The sequence below is a fragment of the Pangasianodon hypophthalmus genome, chromosome 19 (genome assembly GCF_027358585.1).
Source record: "Pangasianodon hypophthalmus isolate fPanHyp1 chromosome 19, fPanHyp1.pri, whole genome shotgun sequence".
Lineage (NCBI taxonomy): Eukaryota > Metazoa > Chordata > Actinopteri > Siluriformes > Pangasiidae > Pangasianodon > Pangasianodon hypophthalmus.
In genome coordinates, this window is record NC_069728.1 from 3,318,967 (window position 1) to 3,341,894 (window position 22,928).

Here is a 22,928-nt window from a genome sequence, read left to right on the forward strand (position 1 = left end):
TGGATTAACATTTTTACTTCCCCTAATCTGGCCATGTATCTTAGGGGATATGTACACCTCAAAATTTGCTAAACAACATTATGAACTATTTTTCTTCATCAGCATATAAAGACTAGTTCATAACTGATATTATTGTTTGACTGAAATACGAAATATATTAATTTATAATTATTTACCACATGCGCAGCATCTCCTGCACTTTGGGCGGCCATGATGGTTTCTGGTCAGGCTGATTAAACCCACACTGACTTGAACCAAGTCATGGGACCCAGATACTCTTGGTAACAGGCTTTGGTGAAAACTTTTACTCGAGGCCCGACAGGATGTCGAAGAGAATGTATCTCATGGTGCATGTATACACAAACTAAAGTGCTAAGAACTGTTTGTTTTAGTACTGCGATAAAACCAAATTCCTGTTGGGAGAAATGTGACCAAACCAGATTCCATAAAATCAAAACCTGTGACACTTTTTTTTTTTTTTTTCCCTTAAGTATGGTTTCCTTATACAAGTGGCACTGTGGGAACAATATGAGAGGGAAAAAAAGAAAGAATTTTATACACACACACACACACACACACACACACACACACAAATATACAGTTAGGTCCGGAAGTATTTGGACAATGACAGAGTTTTTGTGATTTTGCCTTTATACACCACCACAATGGATTTGAAATAAAACAATCAAGATGTGATCGAAGTGTAGACTTTCAGCTTTATTTTAAGAGGTTCCACAAAAATATGGCATTTACCATTTAGGAATTACAGCCATTTTAAGCAAAGTACCTCCATTTTCAGGGGCTCAAAGATATTTGGACAAGTGACTGACAAGAAGTTAATTGACCAGGTGAGGTCCATTCCCTCGTTACTTCAAGACAAATGAAGCAGATAAAAGGTCTGGAGTTGATATCAGGTATTGTGTTGGCATTTGGCAGCTGTTCACCTGGAGCTACCAATATGAAGTCCAAGGAGATCTCAATGCAAGTGAAGGAGGCCATCATTAGGCTGAAAAAAACAACATAAATCTATAAGAGAGATAGCAAAAACCTTAGGTGTGGCCCGATCAACAGTTGGGTTCATTCTTAAAAAGAAAGAAAGCACTGGTGAGCTCAACAACATCGAAAGGCCTGGAAGACCACGGAAGACAACTAAAGTGGATGATTTCAGAATCCTTTCCTTGGTGAAGAAAAACCCCTTCACAACATCAACAGAAGTAAGAATACTCTGGAGAAGGTAGGCGAATCATTGTCAAAATCTACAATCAAGAGACGCCTTCATGAATGTACATGCAGAGGGTTTACAACAGGGTGCAAACCACTGGTAACATTCAGGAACAGGAAAGCCAGATTAGACTTTGCCAGAAAACATCTAAAAAAAATCCTCCCATGTTCTGGAATAAGATTCTTTGGACTGATGAAACCAAGATTAACTTGTACCAGAATGATGGGAAGAGAAAAGTATGGGGAAAGAAAGGAACAGCTCATGATCCAAAGTATACCACATCATGTGTCAAACATGGTGGAGGCAGTGTTATGGCATGGGCATGTATGGCTCCTAATGGAACGGGCTCACTGGTGTATATATACATACATACAGTACTGTGCAAAAGTCTTGGGCACATGCAAAGAAATGCTGTAGAGTAAAGATGCCTTCAAAACTAATGAAATTAAATGTTTCTACATTGAAAAATACTATAAAGAGCAGTAAACAGTAATAAATGAAACAAAGTCAATATCTGTTGTGACGATCCTTCACTAATAAAAACAAATTAGTAGTCTCAGGTGCAGTGTGTGCAGTTTTATAAGGAAAAGAGCTGTAAGTGTTACTGAGCATCTTGCAGAAGCAGCCACAGTTCTTCTGGAGACTTTATCACACTCGCTTCTTATTTTTGTAGCGAAACCCAGCAGCCTTCATTATGTTTTTTTTGTCTGAAAAGTATCTCATGTAATCTGCTGCTGGAAAACTAATCTTTGGAATCTAAAATGTTTTTACACTGAATCAATAATGTAGGAGTCATAAAATAAAAATCTATAACAAAGTTTGTACTAAAAAAAAAAAATAGAGTGCCTAATATTTTGCTAATGAAATAATAAGCTAATTGCTTTGTAACATTCATGTTTCTGTTTTCTCCTCTCTGTCATGCTGTGTCCTGGATTGTAAACTAGTTTCACACCTTTGATCGGTTGAAGCAAAGATTCAGCAGCTGTAGTGTCTAGAATTAACCCAGAATGGGTTAGACGATTGGGTATTTTGAATTCTGTTAATTGTATCTATGTATCAAAAGAATATGAAAATTGACGAACCACATTTAAAAATCCCATAGCAAAATGATCCCAAGACCACCATAAACACACATGTTGCTATGAAAACACCCAAACACACCCCTTAACTTCCCATTTACACCATAAATATAAAACACACACATACAGCAAATTCAGAAAGTATCCATAAAACATACAAATAAGCATATTGATATTGATATTCATAAAATGACACGATGTCCTAAACAATGTATAATGTTAAAATAAAATATGTGGTTAAAGATTCTAAGCTTTAAAAGGAACTTGAGGTGTCTACGTGTATGCGACCTGGAGTTCTCAGTTCTCTTTTTAATAGGATTTTTAGAAGTTAAAACAAAAGGTTCACACAGGATGCTTGTGATTCTGATAATACAGTGAGCTGTACTGCTTTGCACTGAAAATGTCCATGATGTACATTAGCAGCTATTTGGTCATTAGAAGATTTGAGTTTAAATGTGGTGCTTTTATGTACATTTTCATTTTTCTCTACTCTATTGTTCAACATGCAATTTACTGATTTACGGTGACACTGATGTTGGTGTGGAGGTCTGGGGTTCAGTCGGTGTTCCAGTTCATCCCAAAGGTGTTCAGTGGGGTTGAGGTTAGGTCTTCCACTCCAACTTTAACACTCTTCATGGAGATCACTTTGTGCACAAGGGCATTGTCATGCTGGAACAGGTTTGTAACGATGCATCGCAATGCAAAAATGTGATGATGTGCATTGTGGAAATGTACATATATCAGTAATCTATTAATTCTGCGTGTACTGCAGCTGCACTATTTAAACACCAGAGATTCCAATCTGCGCAACCCAGAGTTAATTATATAGAGAGCGCACTGGTCACATGATTGCAGTCTTTAGTGGAGAGGCTGCATCATTACCGGAAATCATCATAACAGTTAAAAAGAGTGCTTCAGTAGCTTTCAAACGTCTCCAACCCTATACCACTTTAATACAGTTCCCAAGAAAGAGGTTGTGGAAATCAGACTATTTGTGGTTAAAATGACACCTCATGAGCTGCTACGGACCTCATTATGTTTCAGTCGATCATTTTCCCCAGGTCAGGGACTTTGTTTATTCAATCAAATTTCTGGGAGAATTTATTCATGTATGTATGTATGTATTTATTTATAAGATATATGGGGAACCTGTAGTACATTTTGTTTACAGTTAAACTTCTTTTCGTAGACATTTTTGATTTATTCAGTCTCATACAGACAAAAAGCACACATTGTTTTGCATTGTTTATGATTCGGAAATAATAAAAAAAAGGAGTCTTTTCAAATTTGGTTCAAAATATTCAAATAAAAATATATAAACATATATATTGTATTATATAAAATATAAAAAATTATTGAAAATATTCAAATAATATTCAGAATATTCGAATTGATTCGAATCGTGAAGCCAGTATCGTGAATCGAATTGAATCGACTCGTCACCTGAGTGTATGATGTATAAACTCCTATTCATCACACACTGAAGGTGAGGTAGCACGTGATGCTCCGCCTACCAGGTGTAGCCCCGCCCCGAGCTCGAGGCTGCTGCAGTGTTTAGGATCACAGAGGGCGCTAGTGAACAGCCTGTAGCCTACACTGAGACATGAGACTACCTGCCAGACTGCCTACAAGCTCACCTGCTCAGCAAGTGCGCCATTTGGGACAGAGCCACAGTGTATTAAGGCAGGAGGCGGTGTAGAAAGCAGAGATGCGTCAAGTTATAGTTTGAAGCTTGACTGAGAGAAGAAGCAGAACTTCACCTGAGACAAGCTGAGGGTTGGGTAGCTTAAAAACTAACAACTACGCCATTATGGGATTATCCTCCAGTCTTCTGGATGAAAATAAATTCAACTTCATTAAAGGTAAGTCAAGTCTTTAGCTTTTATTAGCTAAATGAGCACTGTTTTCTTCATGAAGGTAAAGTGTAAGTCTAGGAAACTCAGGTCTTTTCCATTAGCAGCTCCATTAGCTCCAAGCTCACACAGGAACACTGTCTTCTACATGAGTGGCTTCAAGTGTAAATATGTTGGCAGAAAGGTATATTTTTTGTACCAAAACACTGAGAAAACACTAAGTTATGGCTCTAATAAAGTGTTCCACAGATTATAAAAATTGTGATAATATATCATATCATATCATATCATATCAAGCTTTCACCTGTGAATAGAAAACACCTCATCTTATTTAAATGGCAGTAAACTACATCCAGGTGTGTTGGTACAGACCATACAACCAGCATCAAGTGTCTTAATAAGGTGTTGAGGCACTGTGAGCACAGATTCTCCAAATCCCTGGAAATATACAGGAAGAAGAAACAGCATTCCTCCAAATGATATTCCCTCAGTTGGTGTTCTGATGATGGTGATGGAGAGCACTAAGATGCTGGTCTGAAATCCCTGGAAATCTCAGTTAATGTACTCGTTCAGTAAGCCTGCAGATCCGGGAAGAGAGAGAGAGAGAGAGAGAGAGAGAGAGGAGGAGAGAATGTTCTCACTTCCATGAGGAGAAAAATGTTTCGTCATGGGAGAAAGGTGATCAGAATAACTTTGGGGGGGTTAAACGAAAAAGTGGACGCAGCATGACATGACCTATAGTTTAAATAGTGAATTTAGTGCAGTAAATTACACACACACACACACACACACACACACACACAAAAATCACCTATTATTGCCTTATCATTCCACAGACTACACCTCTATAGAGAGAGAGAGAGTGAAAGTGGACTACTTTTATTTTATTTATTTATTTATTTTTTATACCATCCCAATTTGTATGGACATACTAAAGCAATTCTGTGTGTGAGAGAGTGTTTGTGTCTGTGTGTGTGTGTTTGGAGGTTCTGTAACATAGGTGAAACATGCGTATAAGGTATGTGATTACAGAACTGGCCCTGCAGGTCAGGCGTGAATGCCTAATGCATCCTTGCCATCTGGAGATGTTTCATAGTTCAAGAATTCCAGACATGTCAAACCAACGAAACACACACACACACACACACACACACACACACACCCACAAACACATCTACACTCCAGTATAAACAAACACACAAATCTGCATTCACTTTATTGCATATCTGCATTCATCTTTATTTATTTATAAAGAAAAAATAATCTATTCTGCGCATGATGTACCTTGATTTGGTTCAGACTTCTCACTGTAAGAGTGTTGCGAGTGATAACAACACTGCAAAATTAATGACATCTTAACAAAAGAAAATATCTTGAGTATAGTTAAATGTATCAGGTATTTACTATTATACGATTATCATAAACCAAATTTATGATTGTTAACCTTATTTCTAGATCTGATTTTTTTTTTTTACACAAGTTTCAAATGTTACATTTTCTTATTCTATTGGCTGATCATTTTGCTTATTTCTAGAAATAAATGTTTAAAATAGAAAAAGTATCTGCCAGTAGAACAAGACTGTTTCAAGCTTGGAATTAGGCCTAGTAAAAAATGTTAAGAAATATGTTTAATAATCTTATAATAGGAAATACTAGATACATTTGACTATACCTAAGATATTTTTTACAGTGATTATGGACAGTTAATTGCAAATTGATATCCACTTTTACAGACTGTTACAGTGACATGTCAGAACTTTACTGGACTATAACTCGGCTTTTATTGGCCTCTTCATGAGTGCCACATTTGACTAGGTGCCAGCTGGAAGTGTTTAATATACGATAAATATTACAACCAAACAACAATAATGGACTATAATCTACATCTCTTAGCATTAGCATCTAATTTCCTATTTACTTAACACATACTGTGGGGTCCAAAAGTCTGAGAGCACTAGTGAAAATGCTTCTGTTTGGCATTCATCAATTTAACACAAAAGTTTAAATTATAAATGATATTATCAGCAATAACTTGTGAAAAGTAGAATCTTAGAAATATTTACATGAATTTCATAATTTTTTTATTATTGTTTATATGTCACCTTATTGCTTTAATGAGAGTCTGCACTCAAGCTGACGCAGATTCCACAGTAGGGTGTAGTAGTGCAGTGTCGTAGGGTGTAGTAGGGCAGGGCGGTAAAGTGGAGTAGTGCAGGGCGGTAAAGTGGAGTAGTGCAGGGCGGTAGGGTGGAGTAGTGCAGGGTGGAGTAGTGCAGGGCAGTAGGGTGGAGTAGTGCAGGGCGGTAGGGCAGTAGGGTGGAGTAGTGCAGGGCGGTAGGACGGTAGGGCGGAGTAGTGCAGGGCGGTAGGGCAGTAGGGTGGAGTAGTGCAGGGCGGTAGGGTGGAGTAGTGCAGGGCGGTAGGGCAGTAGGGTGGAGTAGTGCAGGGCGGTAGGGTGGAGTAGTGCAGGGCGGTAGGGCAGTAGGGTGGAGTAGTGCAGGGCGGTAGGGCAGTAGGGTGGAGTAGTGCAGGGTGGTAGGGTGGAGTAGTGCAGGGCGGTAGGGTGGAGTAGTGCAGGGCAGTAGGGTGGAGTAGTGCAGGGCGGTAGGGCAGTAGGGTGGAGTAGTGCAGGGCGGTAGGGCGGTAGGGTGGGGTAGTGCAGGGCGGTAGGGCGGTAGGGTGGGGTAGTGCAGGGCGGTAGGGTGGAGTAGTGCAGGGCGGTAGGGTGGAGTAGTGCAGGGCGGTAGGGTGGAGTAGTGCAGGGCGGTAGGGCAGTAGGGTGGAGTAGTGCAGGGTGGTAGGGTGGAGTAGTGCAGGGCAGTAGGGTGGAGTAGTGCAGGGCGGTAGGGCAGTAGGGTGGAGTAGTGCAGGGCAGTAGGGTGGAGTAGTGCAGGGCGGTAGGGCAGTAGGGTGGGGTAGTGCAGGGCGGTAGGGCAGTAGGGTGGAGTAGTGCAGGGCAGTAGGGTGGAGTAGTGCAGGGCAGTAGGGTGGAGTAGTGCAGGGCGGTAGGGCAGTAGGGTGGAGTAGTGCAGGGCGGTAGGGCAGTAGGGTGGAGTAGTGCAGGGTGGTAGGGTGGAGTAGTGCAGGGCAGTAGGGTGGAGTAGTGCAGGGTGGTAGGGTGGAGTAGTGCAGGGCAGTAGGGTGGAGTAGTGCAGGGCGGTAGGGCAGTAGGGTGGAGTAGTGCAGGGCGGTAGGGCAGTAGGGTGGGGTAGTGCAGGGCGGTAGGGTGGAGTAGTGCAGGGCGGTAGGGCAGTAGGGTGGAGTAGTGCAGGGTGGTAGGGTGGAGTAGTGCAGGGCAGTAGGGTGGAGTAGTGCAGGGCGGTAGGGCAGTAGGGTGGAGTAGTGCAGGGCGGTAGGGCAGTAGGGTGGGGTAGTGCAGGGCGGTAGGGTGGAGTAGTGCAGGGCGGTAGGGCAGTAGGGTGGAGTAGTGCAGGGTGGTAGGGTGGAGTAGTGCAGGGCGGTAGGGTGGAGTAGTGCAGGGCGGTAGGGCAGTAGGGTGGGGTAGTGCAGGGCGGTAGGGTGGAGTAGTGCAGGGCGGTAGGGCAGTAGGGTGGAGTAGTGCAGGGCGGTAGGGTGGAGTAGTGCAGGGCGGTAGGGCAGTAGGGTGGAGTAGTGCAGGGCGGTAGGGCAGTAGGGTGGAGTAGTGCAGGGCGGTAGGGTGGAGTAGTGCAGGGCGGTAGGGCAGTAGGGTGGAGTAGTGCAGGGCGGTAGGGCAGTAGGGTGGAGTAGTGCAGGGCGGTAGGGCAGTAGGGTGGAGTAGTGCAGGGCGGTAGGGTGGAGTAGTGCAGGGCGGTAGGGCAGTAGGGTGGAGTAGTGCAGGGCGGTAGGGCAGTAGGGTGGAGTAGTGCAGGGCGGTAGGGTGGAGTAGTGCAGGGCGGTAGGGCAGTAGGGTGGAGTAGTGCAGGGCGGTAGGGCAGTAGGGTGGAGTAGTGCAGGGCGGTAGGGTGGAGTAGTGCAGGGCGGTAGGGCAGTAGGGTGGAGTAGTGCAGGGCGGTAGGGCAGTAGGGTGGAGTAGTGCAGGGCGGTAGGGCAGTAGGGTGGAGTAGTGCAGGGCGGTAGGGCGGTAGGGTGGAGTAGTGCAGGGCGGTAGGGCGGTAGGGTGGAGTAGTGCAGGGCGGTAGGGCAGTAGGGTGGAGTAGTGCAGGGCGGTAGGGCAGTAGGGTGGAGTAGTGCAGGGCGGTAGGATGTAGTTCATTTGAGGGCATTGGGTGTTTTCCAGTGATGCAATGAACAGACAATGCTGAAAGAGTTGGTCGCCTGTAAACCAAGCTGAAAATAAAGCAGAAAAGAATATAAGGACATAAAAGTTACATATAGAGAGATTTTTGGAGATGTGTAGAGATGTTTTGTGTGTCTTTAAGCAGTGGAGGTAGGTAGATAATTCATGGACTACATATTACTGCTGTAAAGAATATGACTAAATGTAGCAAACTAATCAGTTTTAAAAGGGTGTGATGCTTGTTGGGGAAAAGAAGGATCGGAAGGTCGTGAGTTCAAATCCCAGCACTGCCAGGCTGCCACCGCTGGGCCCCTGAGCAAGGCCCTTAACCCTCAACTGCTTAGTTGTATAAGTGATATAAATGTAAGTCGCTTTAAGACTACACAGGAAGCCCAGCTTCCCTTAAACTTTCATTAAAATGCATCACTGAAGTGTTTACCAAAGTGTCTATATTATTTATCAATCTTGGTGGAATTCAATATTTTAGTGAAACAAATGATCAAATATCTCACTGCAGTATTGCGCAGTTTGTTCATTTTAACTCGGACTGTTTCCTGTGAACAGAGCAGCCTGTGTGAAAATCTCCTTTGAGGCCCCCAGTACAGCGCTAACAGATTCTCAGTGAAGCCTGTGCATCTCTGGCTGTTTAATGCAGATTTGTGTGCATGGTGTTTCAACAGGAGGGAAGATTAACATTCACTGGACAGCAGGCTTTTAACACATGATTTTGAGCCATGCTTGGATGCACGGCTTCTCTGGGGGTGAATGGGAGTGTGGGCCCGTGGGTTTTGCACAGAAAAAAATCTTCTCAGTGTTTATTGGACAGGATCTGGACGCATAGCTTCTCTTTATGAGGATTGGTAGACCTGTCAAAGGGGCGGAACCTCGTAACCAATATCTAATCACTGAACCAGTAATGAACATGACTGACATCTCAAAGTTAAACACTTTATTGCTTCTATATATATATCACCACTGCCTGAGTATTGGACTGAGCTTTTAGTGTGAACAGTGTGTGAGCAAGTGCTGATTTATACTTCTGTGGTGAAGCGTGTTTACCTGCAGAGAAAGGGTTTATGGGTAAGCATGGTGAGCAAGACGCATTGACGTACTCACTTGCTGTCCTCTGAGAAACTAACTGTGTGTTATGTATGTATTATGTGTCTGCGGTACCGTTCATCATCCTGTCTTCAGGCGAACACTGATTCGATAGCAGGGAGATATCCCACGTTGTGATAAGACGTTCTGAGGATGTTATCAATTTTATTCATTGTTGTATTGTTCCAAATACATCTCAAGTGTAAGTAAAAAACTTTTAAACATTAAAGTGCAAACAATAAAAATTTCCCTTATCCCATGCAGTACTTGTGTCTTCTATAGACTGTAGATATGCTTGTGTTTCTTACAAGTAAATATCCGTTAAAGTCTGTTAAAGATCTTATCATAACAACTCGCAACAGAAACAGAATAAAAACTATTTCTAAAAGTCTACTCACGCTAATAGCTTCTCAGACTGGTGTCTTTAATAAAACATCTCCTCAACAAGTCAGTATATCAGTTTCTTCCCCTGGGTTTCATGTTTACATCACAAACAGTGATAGTATTGTATAATAGATTTATTTACAAAAAACTACAATCATGATATTGTTATTTGTGAATAGACAGTGCATGTTACTTTCTTTTTTTTCCCCCTTCTAACATACTTGGAGTAAATGGTTTAGCAACTTATATATTTTAAAGAATCTATAATTATGCAATAGCTTGACTTTTGGATTTAAACACTAGTTGAAGTACTTCAATACCAAACCTCTTGATACCGCTCTTGAGTTCAAACTCTTCACTAATGCTTTCAGTCAGAGCTGATGTTTATTACTGATCACATAAGGTTTCTTTTTTCCCAAGCTCTTTTCAAAACAAAGTTATTTCTCTTTATTATTGCTACAGTGAACCATGGAAATCTCCTTTAGCTCAAAGACGGCTCTTTTTTCCCTTTCTCTTATCTCTAAATTCCGGTTGTTTCATGTGACACTGGCCCCTAGTGTATGAAGATGGATAAGTATGCGACCATTTGTGCTCTCAGATTTGCTCTCAGATATGCTTGATGTGCTCTCAGATATGCTTGATGTGCTCTCAGATATGCTTGATGTGCTCTCAGATATGCGGTCGCAGTAGTGTACATCAGCTCTACGTAGCTGTTCAGTAGTGTGTTTTGTGTCTATTTCAGGGTGGACGCAGACAGAACTGAGGAATTTCGCATCATTCTACAAGAAGCAGTACTCTCTGGCCTTTCTCTCCCATGTTCATGATGAGCTGGTGCAACGCAAACAAGAGCATACTCAACTCCTTAAACAGCGGGTAAGGACTGCTTGGATGTAAAGGAGCATTGGATCATACATCGTAGCATCATACATCATGGAGACTTAACTAGTTTTAATTGTCTTGAATGACAAACCAAGAATGACTGAAAACTTGCCAAATATTCATGCCTCTGTGTGTTTGTTTACTTACCCAGGATCCCCCACAGGAAGCAGAGGTGATCTACCAGGAGTCTGTGCTCTACTTTTATGATAACAGGAAATGGAAGGAGAGGTTTTTGGTGGTTCGTGCCAATTACTCCCTGGAGTGCCACGAGAGTTATGAGGCAAGCTTTTGAAAAACGAGGGAACGATAATGTCCTGGAGACTATAGTTAGCAATAATACACTAATCTCTCTCTTCTGCAGACTTTTATGAAAGGCATACTGCCACCGGATAAGCTGCCAACTACAGGAGGCACTATTTTGACCACAGAAGAGAAATACATGGAAGTGGTAGACAGGTGCTTCCCTGACACTGACAGTAAGTAAAACCAGGGCTGTATTTCATTCTGTATACTTTGTTACTTGACCAAGTCTCAGCTACTGGGACAAGGTGCACCTAAAACGTGCAAAGTTGAATATGGGTTCAATTTGACCCTCTTAACCACCAGGGGGCGTCATGGATCACCTGGATACCTTCTTACCTGCATACCTTCATACACATGCAGAGAACTTCCAACAGTTTTATTGTTAATCCAGACCCAGAACCATTGAATAGACACATCGAACCACCACAGGCGAGAAGGTTCCAGGAAAAATGGCCGTATCACAGCAGCATTTATAGCAAATACTGCCTCATACATCACTTTGGTACACTTTGGTGAAAGGGCTAGGCATGTGTGCATGCACACAAGAAGGTATACAGGTGATTCTTATCTCTTCTGGTAGTTATCCAGGGTTCATAGAACCAGAGTTATATATGTAATTAGCATTCCTGGTCTATATGTGTCTATTTAATAAGTGCTTCAGAGTAAGAGTGATGAACTGCTTTGCCATTATAATGACTTTAGGTGGTATGGGATCCTATATCAGGAGTGGGTTGAGAGCCTTCAAAATTTAGAAACTAATGAAAACATTAAACCTGGTATTTGGAAAGAAACATGTTTTTGTGAGATATACTTAGAGCACATGCTGTATAGAGGATAGTAAAGCATGTCACTTAACTGTAAGGTAGTTTCAATTAAGGAAAATGCACTGTTTTCATGAGTAAATGGCCCTTGGTTTGGCTTTCTTAGAATTTGCACAAATACTAGACACATTTCCACAAGTTCCTGCTGTTCACTGAAGTTCACTATAAACACTGTATATTTTGTCATGTTTGATATGTGGTAAGAGAATTGTAGACTATACAGTATTTTAAAGCCAGACTGATTAGTGTGTTTTGTGTTAAAGATGTGAAAGAGGACTTTGCTCCTCCAGTGGTGGGTATGCCAGGCCAGTTTCCAGTGTACCTCCGACTGCCGTACCAGAGAGACCACTACTTCTGCTTCCTCCAGGAGGCCAAACAAGCCAAGTTTATCTCTGTGTTATCTGACTGCATTCGCCACCAGAATCAAGGTAACAACACTGGATCCCATATTATACCTGCTGGAGAGGCAGAACCACATCACAACACGTCTTACATTAGAAAGATTACTTTCTAATGTATTTCTGTCTGATGTAATTTCATTTAGCTATCTAATGTAATGTCCTTTAGCAAGGTCAATAGCTATCTACCTGTACTGTTTTTTTTTTTTTTTTTTGGTTTCATTTGAGAAAGATATCTATGTAATAATAATCTTTAAGAGCTTTACTTACTGGAGCTAACATGATCCAAGTAATGAGCAGTGTTGCTTAAACGTGCTCAAATTGTTCACTTTCTCATTCGTCTATCCTCCTTCCAGACTTCTTAAAGAAGAAGACATACGAGGTGCAGGCCTTCGCCAAAGCCGTCCAGCTCTACAGGCAGGACAAGGGCTACTATGAACCGTGGGATATGCTGATAGGCAACGATGTGCAGGTAGGAGACATTTCTCCATGCTGTAGCACAGCACCCATTGGTGTGTAACAGACTGTGTAGTCTGTATGAAGGCAGTAGGATTTAGCTTTTTTTATTAGAGAAAACTTATTTTTTATATACTATGATTTAGGAAACACCCTTTCATGCCATGACTGATTTTGCCCTACTGTTTCTTTACACATGCACACCCAGACACATACACGGCAAACGTACATCACCAAACCAGTATACAGGAGTACACATCACAATCAACAATATTTTGATTATGCTTTTTTGCTTTATGCCTTATTATTGTGGATTGCAAGTAATGTTGGAGGAGAAATGCCAACAGGGAGTGTCACGGCATTGTTTCAGCTGCCTGTTTCACTGCTTTGTGTACCAGTTGTACCAAGAGGAAAAAGTCAGCCCTTAGGTCCATAATAATGAATAATCTGAAAATGTTGTTGGACCAGCCTGACTGTTTAGAAAATAAGGTACAGGGTCAGCATGTACCAAGGAACTTTGACGTCTCAGATAGGGAATTTATCCATGTAGCACTTGGATATATTCAGTAGCAAGGATTATGTCCCTGTATAAATTTGTATTATAGTAAACATCAAGATTTAAGATTAAGATTCATTCCAGTAATTTTGGATGATTAAAATATTATTTGGACGCTGTGTACATGTGTTGCCTTGCATTGCTCTGAATCCCTGAACGCATTCCTCTGTACTGCTAGGTGCTGACTAATCTTACCATGGAGGAGTTGTTGCCGTCTCTAGAGAAAGACTTGCTTCCTCGTCTGAAGGCCAAGAAGATGGAGAGGAAGAGAATGTGGTTTGCTGTGAGTACCAACATTTTTTTTTTTAAAATCAAATCAGACCTTCTCTGCTGTCTTAAAAACATCATTGTGACAGGGACGCCCAACTCTACTCCTGAACAAGTAAAATCCTACGGAATTTAGTACCAGTCTTGCAAAGTTTAGTTCCAACAATCCTGCCTCTAATATTCAGATGTACATGAAGACATTCACTTTTCAGTGGCTGATATGTTAGACGCAAAACATTTTAGAAATGGTAGATTTTGGGCTGGTCACACCTGCGTAAGCTTTTAGACAAGGTTTTAAGACATGCGAACTGGGACAAGCACATTACCAATGACACGGTTTAATTTATTTTACTGCAGACTCTACTCAAGATGGCGTTAGTGTCAGTGGACATTAACCCCAGCTTCAGATTGATCTCTGCATCTCTGTAATTTTTGTACATTGTTATTGTCCTTACACAGTTGTACTGTTTGTGCTTTATGTAGTCCTGTGTACATTAATCAAGCGTTCGTTTGTGCACCGTGTTGATAGGTTAATAGTATTACAGCTGACCACATTATTTAAGTTGTGAACATTCTCAGCACATTAGTGACTCAGTAGTGAGTCACAGTAGTACTAGAGTATAGGGTGTCCCAGAAGTCTCCATACATAGGGGACTGTATTTGCCAGCACCACATCTGTTGTGCCTTCATCAGTGGATGTTCGTGGACGTCCACTTATCGGTTTGTTTGTGACATTTCCAGTCTTTTTGAATTTGTTAATAAGTTTGACAGCAGTGTTGTGTGTGATGTGCTTGCCATGTTTCCTGTTAAAATCCATCGCAACCGTGCGACAGCTTACCGATCCAGCCATGAGACTGATTTCAATACGTTCTTTCAACTATAAAGTGAAAAACTTTGGAAGACATTTTGCTAAAAAGTGTTCATTACCCCTGTGTATGGAGACTTTTGGGACACCCTGTAGTGTGGCACTGGTGCACATGTTTTATTTGCAGTGGTGTTACTGGGATTTAAAGAAAAAATCCTGAATGTCACTGCTGCGTTGGGAAATGTCCTGCAACCAAAATTATCCATCCAACAACAGTCCTGTAGTCATGCCAAAAAGATAGCGGCCAGTAAGCCAATAGAGTATTTGCTACAGATCATGACCATGTCAGTGTCACTGCTGTGCTGAGACCCATATAATCATTTATCTGGTCAGCATTGTTCCTTTGGTGGTCCTTTTCCATGATGGAAAGCACAGAGAGAGCTCACATATTGTGCATGACAACAAGTGCACTACAGTCAGAAGTTGTATACCTACGGTGGATATAAAAAGCTACACACCCCTGTTAAAATGGCAGGTTTTTGTGATGAAAAAATGAAACCAATATAAATCATCTCAAAACATTTCCCATCAAATGTATAAAAATTATGTGAAAAACAATCAGAAATAATTTAGAGTAAATAGGAAAAATAAAAAAGTTACAATAACCTGGTTGCATAAGTGTGCACACCCTTTTATAATTGGGGATGTGGCTGTGTTCAGAATGAGCCAATCACATTCAATCTCATGTTCCAAAGTAATTATCATACAGCTGTCACCAATGAAATTATTCTGATTAACCCCAAAGAAAGATCAGCTGTTTCTGTAGGATTTTCTTCACATCTTCTTGGTTTCACTTGACTTCTGAAACCATGGTCTGCAAAAGAGCTTACAAAACCTGTTCAGGGTCTCACTGTCGAAAGGAATCGATCAGGAGAGAGGTATGAAAGAATTTTCAAAACATTAGACGTGCCATGGAACACTGTGAAGGCCATCATCAACAAGTGGAGAAGAAGGAGCAGCACAGTGACATCACCAAGAACAGGACATCCCTCCAAAATTTACAAAAGGACAAGACAAAAAAATAAGGCTTACTTGGGAGGCTGCCAAGAAACCAACAGTAAAACATTCAGGTGTCTGCTAGTACAGAGTATACATCTAAATCAACAAAGCAATGGCTTAACCAAAAGAAGATCAATATTTATGAATGCCCAGAGCCCAGACTTGAATCCAACTAAAACTCTGTGTTGTGACCTGAAGCGGGCTGTGCACAGGAGATGCCTTTACAATTTGATGGCTCAAGAATGTTTTTGCATGAAAGAGTGAGAAAATATTGCCAAGTCAAGATGTGACACGCTGATAGACTCTCAACCAAAAAGACTGAGTGGTGTAATAAAATCAAAAGTTGCTTCAACAAAGTATTAGTTTAGCGATGTGCACACTTATGCAACTAAGTTATTGTAAGTTTTTTCTTTTTCTTTTTCTCCCTAAAAAGTTTCTGATTGCTTTTCACTTTATTTGTATGCTTTGCAGTTGTATATTAAGGGTGGGGAAAGATCTGACCCGATTTATCTTAGTGTCATACTTTTACTTAGGAAAACCTGCCATTTTAACAGGGGTGTGTAGACTTTTTATATCCAGTGTACAAAGTTCACTTGATAAAATGGCACAGTTGTTCTAATAAACTGGCAACCTCAGCACCAAGGTCCTGGACATAGGATATTGTCCCACTGTATAAGTTGATGGGATGGCAGTAAGAACTGACTTGACTTGATCTAAATGTGTGAATTCTTTAGAAGCAGGGTTAGGGTGTTGCATTCAGGTTATGGCTAGGACTGAAATGTCCCTCTGGTTTGTCTCTGAGCTAGTGTCACATGCCACAGATGCATTGCATGCTTGTAGTGAATTATCGCCTCTTCTCTGACCCACAGACAATTGAGGCAACATATAACCTGGTGCAGGAGACTCTGATGGAGGACATGGCTGCTCTGAACGACGAGTGCAGAGAGACAACCAAGCAGCAGAGTGCACTCATGCGCTCAGATATGGATCAGATCATGAGCTCCCAGGCCTTTCTGGAGAGCAAGCTCAGAGGTACCACTCCATGATAAACGAACACTATATATAAATATGTATGTCAAAACGTATTATTGCCACACTCATAAAATGCCACGTGGAACTGTAATTGCTATTGTCCAAACAATACACTTAGTATACTCACAATATCAAGACTATTGAACAACTGTAATACATTATGCCATTTGAAGTATTTTATAAGTACAACTGTGTATTTTATTAAACATATGGTTCTGCATTACATAAAAGGAGAACAACAAGGTACAGCATGTGTATTACATGATATGACACCATCACTTATGGCTAAAAATGCATTTATTAATGCCTGTAAGTCAGAATAATGTACACTGAAGAGCACCTAAAAACCACTCTTCACAGAAGTCTTCGGAAGCAAGAAATCAACCTTTATTTAACCTCGTTCCTCTTCTTTATGGAAAGATGATTATAGATGGAAAATGGTGTGGTGAAGCTCAGCTGTCCCTTACAGGAACACCTAATTCCAGAGCCTTGCTGTTGTCAGGTATTAGATGCCTGTCAGGGGACTTTGCTCCAGGCCAACGAGCATGGGTTGTGCCGGCTGCTGCTTAGGCGGGGCCACCTCTGGAGTACCTGCAGTACTCTCCGTAGGTTTTGCAAGTGCTTGCATGCAAATTTGGTTTCCCTGCTAGGTAACATAGGTTGCCTGGTCTCGGTATGGCATGTCTAACAGAGTTAGTTTCAGGTGGACTGAGTCATTCTCCAGCCTAGCATTATGGCTACACAGCACAATATGCTCAGGAGGCAGTGTGGTGCAGTTCTGATTTCACTGATGAGAGCAGTTAAAGGCTTCCTTATGAAGAGGATATCGACAGATAATTGCAGAAAACTTCTTGTTCCTCTTCAGCAGCCACCAAAGCCTGATTAACTTGCAGCTCCTGCAGCTTGTCATCAGAAAGACTATGATGGTCCACACCAGGACATCGCAAATGTAGCTGTTTATCTCCCTTCAAGTGTGTGTACCCCACATGATTCTTTTTATGCCATTGATGAAACATAGTTATACTGCATTGCGGAACTCTATTATTTTCATTGTTGAGCTGTTGATAGATATTAGATTTTAGATCTCCCATCTAATATCACAGCCAACCATCACCGTCCCGAATGATAACGAGATCTAAGCCACCAGTAAAATCTCAGCATATTTCTCTCTTAATATCTTATCAAGGTCTGCAAGAAATTAGTCTTATTTACTCCCACTCTTATTACAGCCACTGTAGCTGATCTGGCTACTGAATACTGCAAGCAGCACATAGAGCCTCACCTGCGTGCTGTGCTGGAGGAGATGATGGGGCCCATCAGCCTGGGCTTTGAGGAAGCACGGGAGGTCAGTGAGAGCATGATGGAGTACCTGTGCCAGAAATATCAGGAGGGTATGACCAGAGAAGAGCTGCAACAGGTGAGGTGATGTTTAAATAGTATGAATGCATGGATGCAAAATCAGTGAAGATCTATTTATGATCTTGATTCAAATATGTCAAAATTGATGGTCCCTGGAGGACTAGTGGTTAGGCCTCGGCGCTCTCACCGCTGCGGCCCGGGTTCACTTTCCGGCCAGAGAACCAACCCCAGCCACTGGGGTTGCACATGATAGTGCATTGGTCCCAAGCCCAGATAAAATCAGGGAGGGTTGCATCAGGAAGGGCATCCAGTGTAAAAACTGCCAAATCAATTCTTGTCTTAGGCTTTGGAGGAGATGAGTAAACCAAACTTAGAGAGCTGTTATGAGAAAGTGAGTGGTCTGAGGGATCACATCCAAGAGTTCAACTACCCCAACTGCAGAGGACTGGAGCACAGCACACAGATTGATATACAACAGGTATAATTACAATACACTCTTACTCTGAACTAAACGTTTGTTTAAACATTAAATCTAAAACAGCCCTTTTTTTCATTACAGCTCTACAGTTACAAAAACAGAAAATGTGTATATAAAGCATTTTGCTGTGATAAAAAAAAACAACAACATTTTTTTGCCCCAATCCTAGCCACAACTACTTGTAGCTTTGCTTATAATTTCTACAATTTCTTCTGAAACAGTGAATGCTCCAGCTCTTTTAATAAATGTTAATGTCTGTGGGTTTAAACGTCACTTGTTCTGAACGGTGCAGCTGGTGGACAGCGTGGCATACACCTATGGACTACTTCTGAGCAAGTCTCCACAAGACAGCACCAACTTATTAGATGCCATGGTAAAAGCCAGAAATAGGGTGCTAAAGGTGAGGACACACATGTACTCTCACATACTTACATATTACTAGCTTTGTGTTTTTATTTCCATTGTCTTGTGAACAACTGTAGCTAATTACTGCTTTGCCCACAACCAAGCCTAACCATAACCCCTTAACTACAAGATCATTCTCGCATATAAGTTCAGTGCTGTGTATCATGTGGCTTAAATCCGTGACCAGTTATTGTGCACAACTGTGTATCCACCAGCAATATGACTATGACAGCAGTACACAGAGAAAGAAGATTTTCCAGGAAGCTCTGCTCAGCATCACTCTACCCAGTGTCAAAGCTTTTCTAGCTCCTACATTCAAAAAGGTACAACTATAAATGAGAGCTCAAAAACATTTATAATGATGTATTTTTTTTATTATTATAATACTGTGTTTACATGGATTAATAGTGCACTGTGGTTAGACTCGTGATATATCAACATTAAATTATAATAATATGTCTTTGCAATCATCATTACAAATCTGGGCACAATATTTCTTTTTCTGAAAATACTATTTAGGAACTACCAAACTTCGAACAGTACATATTTGACGATTATGTAAATTTCATCAACGTGGAGAACGTCTATGAGGACATACTGCAACAGATACTAGAGACAGACATTAGCAAAGGTAAGTTACAAAGAATGGCTGTTATTTTATTCAATTTAGGCATCTTGCCTCAATCACACTCTGACTGATTGGTTCACATTTATTTACAGTGGTGAAGGAAGCAGCAAGTATGAAGAAGTACAACTTATTCATGGAGTCCAGGTACCGTTTCAGTGTTTCCAGCATGTACGTCACTCCCCCTGGCAGCCCAGACTACACCAGCACATTGACAAAAGCCTGCAATGCTCTGCCATCCTCCCCTTTGCTGAGTCATGGCCTAATGGAAAGCCAGAGCACGGGTGAAGACCCAATCGTGGCTAAGAAGAAGTCGGAACCGGAGGTCATCATGGCCCAGCAGGAAGAGGTTCAGGCACAACCGGAGCTTACTAATGTACCTACTGGTGAAAACACATTCGTGGCTGAGAAGATGGTGGAGCAGGAGGTAATCATGGCTCAGCAGGGAGAGGTTCAGGCACGTACACAACCAGATCTTATTAAGGTCCCTGCTGGTGAAGACACAGTCATGGCTGAGAAGATGGTGGAGCCAGAGGTAATTGTGGCCCAGAAGGTAGAGGTTCAGGCACATACACAACTAGATCTTCTTAAGGAACCTACTGGTGAAGACACAGTAATGGGTGAAAAGATTGTGGAGCAGGAGGAAATCATGGCCCAGCAGGTACAGCTTCCAGCACAGGCACAACCGGAGCTTACTAAGGTACCTACTGGTGAAGACCCAGTCATGGCTGAGAAGATGGTGGAGCCAGAGGTAATTGTGGCCCAGCAGGTAGAGGTTCAGGCACATGCACAACCAGAGCTTATTGCTAGAGGTAATGAAGTGCTAGAGGTGCCTGCTAATGCTGCAACTGAGGTACGAGACAGATCTACCACACCTGAGACACTCACAGTACACACAGCAGGTGTGGAGGAGATGCTCGTTGCCACTCAGAGTTTAGAGGAGAGTACATACTCAGGGCCTCCTAATGTAGTTGCTATAAACACAGAGACATTAGTGGACCCGTCTAGCTCTTCAAATACAGAACCTACACTTAAATCAGCAGCCCTCACATTGGCTGAACCTATTCCAAAGCCAGTGGAAACAGAAGCCAATGAGACACCAGTCCAGGCTAGTCCACCAGAGGGAGACACAGGGTCCATGGACCAAGTGTCAAAGAGTGAAACTTCATCAAGTCTCAAATTTGTCTCTGCAGAGAGTGAAACAGAGAGTGCAGCCAACATTAGGATCAGCTCAGCCGAAGAAACTGCTCCAGGTGTGCCTAGCTCTTCAGGTGTACAACCCCTTGTTGTAGAGGAGCAAAACAGCAACACCACTGGAGATACCAAAGTTGTGGTAGATGATCTCACTTCCCTGGGAGCTCCAATTTATGAGATCAGAGCGAGCAACATGGCACAAGATTTTTCTGATGATTCATCTTGGACCACAGAGGAGGAGGGAGACAGCATTGAGGAAGATGACCTAACAACGGAAACCACATCAGCCATCCCTGAACCGGAGGACTCCGTTATAGTAAAGTGTGAAACTATCTCAGACGTTGGCATGAATGTTAACAACAACTCTGCAGATCCCAGTACTGAAGCAGCCAGACCTTTAGATTGCATCAAGGAAATCCGTGCCCTTGTGGTGGAAGTGATCGAAGTGGAAGAGGTAGCCCAACACTGCCCTGACAGTGGAGACGTCAGCTTAAACACACAATGAAGGAGAGCTCTGTGTTAAACCATACAGGACACTTTCTGAACAAATGGACATACAGAGGAGCTAAAAGCACTGTCATTCCATAACTTAATGACTTTATTTCTTTATTAAACCAATTTGAGTAGTTTTACAGCTTTGGGAGTTGCATGAGGGGGGAAAACAAAGTGAGTTTTAAGTATTTTTATTATTGTGTAAATGTGACTAAGGAACTTAAGTTTAAGCTGCTGTTGAAAGAATGTATTTGTTTTTCACACTGTTATTTTATGCAATGTGCTCACAAATCAATAATTCTGTTAAAACCAGTGGGAATAAAAAATTAACTCGTGTCTCAAAAATAATTGTTAATAAACCATACATTAAATGAATACACACACAGTGCAGCTAGCATTGTGAGTTATGTTAGCTAGCTAATGTCAGAGAGTAAAACACAACTTGGTACATTTTACATGTATTTTCGATGTAATTTTTTATCAAATACAAAAGTTAATGTTTATATTTAATTAACCTCTTCTATGCAAACCCATTTAAACGAATGGTCTATGAGCGCTAGCAAGATTTAGATGATTTGTTAAGCTTTCGATACAATACGTGACTTCAAAAATCCTAACAGATAATGGAAAAACCCGCCAATTGCAATTTCCCACGGATTTGAACTCAAACATTTGAGTCAGAACTCGTGCAGAATCACATGCTTTCCTGTTACGAAGAGAAGGCACTAGCTAAACAAACAGGGTTTGCTAGCTTTTCATTTATGATGTATAGTCACTTAGTAACTTGAATGGTTATTTTCTCTCACTTCTTTTTTTAACTGCTGACCATTCACTGCTAGACTAAATTCACAATTAGTAAAAAAAAAAAAATCACCAATTCCTACACAACTTGCTCCAAGTGGTACGAAACGCTATCATGAGCCAAACATTCACATCTGTGGCCCTGGCACGCTTTTTAATTATTTGTGCCAACTGTCTGACTCAATATCTTGTTGCCTAGCACAGATCGCAATCTGGCTATAATTCATGTAAAAGTTGTACAGTGTTACTTACAGCATTAGATATTAAATACATTAATAAAAACTACAGCTATATGTACAGACAGGAGGTAAGTGCTCTGGTACGTAAGTGTTCAGGAGAAGCTGAACTGGAACATGTTTTAGTTTATCCCCAACAAGAAGAGGCTCTTTTTTTTGTGCTGAAGCAACTACACTTTGTCTTAAATGTAAGTAAAGCTGCATCTTGTGGTACAAGAAGACAATTTGTAATGTGAAGTCCACCAAACATAAGTTTTATATATATAGCCAGGACCATAAATATTTGGACATTGATAAAGTTATTTATAGGAGCTCAAAATGCAAAGTTCAGCTTTAATCTGAGGGAATATACATAGAAATCAGGTGAACAGTGTAGGAATTACAGTACTTTTACATGTGGTGTCCCTCTTTTTAAGGGACCAAAAGTAATAATCATAAATTAAATTGTCATTTTTAGTAAGCTGTTGCAAATCCTTTGCTCTTGATGACTGTATGAAGTCTGAAACACATAGACATCACCAGACGCTGGGTTTCCTACCCGGTGAAGCTCTGCCAGGCCTCTACTGCAGCTGGCTTCACTTCCTGCTTGTTCTTCAGGCTTTTTACCTTCAGTTTTACCTTCAGTTTTACCTTCAGTAAGTGAAATCCATGCTCAGCTGGATTCATGTCAGGTGACTGACTTTGCCATTTCAGGACATTTCACTTCTTTACCTTAAAGTCATGCGTTGCTTTCGGAGTATGCTTCTGCTCAGTGTCCATCTGCAGTGTGAAGCACCGTCCAATGAGTTTTGAAGCATTTGGCTGAATCTGAGCAGATAATATAGATGCACCCTATACACTTCAGAATTCATCCTGCTGCTTTTATCAGCTGTAACATCATCAATAAATACAAGGGAACCAGTTCCAC

The 22,928-nt window shown here is 41.5% G+C and overlaps 1 protein-coding gene across 1 annotated transcript; it reads left to right on the forward strand.

Moving 5' to 3' along the window:
* The first annotated feature begins 3,898 nt into the window (after positions 1-3,898).
* On the forward strand, positions 3,899-21,813 carry niban1a (niban apoptosis regulator 1a). Its single transcript, XM_026946823.3, has 14 exons — positions 3,899-4,163; positions 10,598-10,728; positions 10,886-11,014; positions 11,096-11,210; positions 12,122-12,286; positions 12,613-12,728; positions 13,447-13,551; positions 16,269-16,431; positions 17,661-17,848; positions 18,134-18,268; positions 18,561-18,668; positions 18,889-18,996; positions 19,193-19,304; positions 19,394-21,813. The coding sequence occupies exons 1-14, from the start codon at positions 4,112-4,114 to the stop codon at positions 20,995-20,997; spliced, it is 3,231 nt and encodes a 1,076-aa protein (XP_026802624.3). The 5' UTR covers positions 3,899-4,111; the 3' UTR covers positions 20,998-21,813.
* Positions 21,814-22,928: the final 1,115 nt, after the last annotated feature.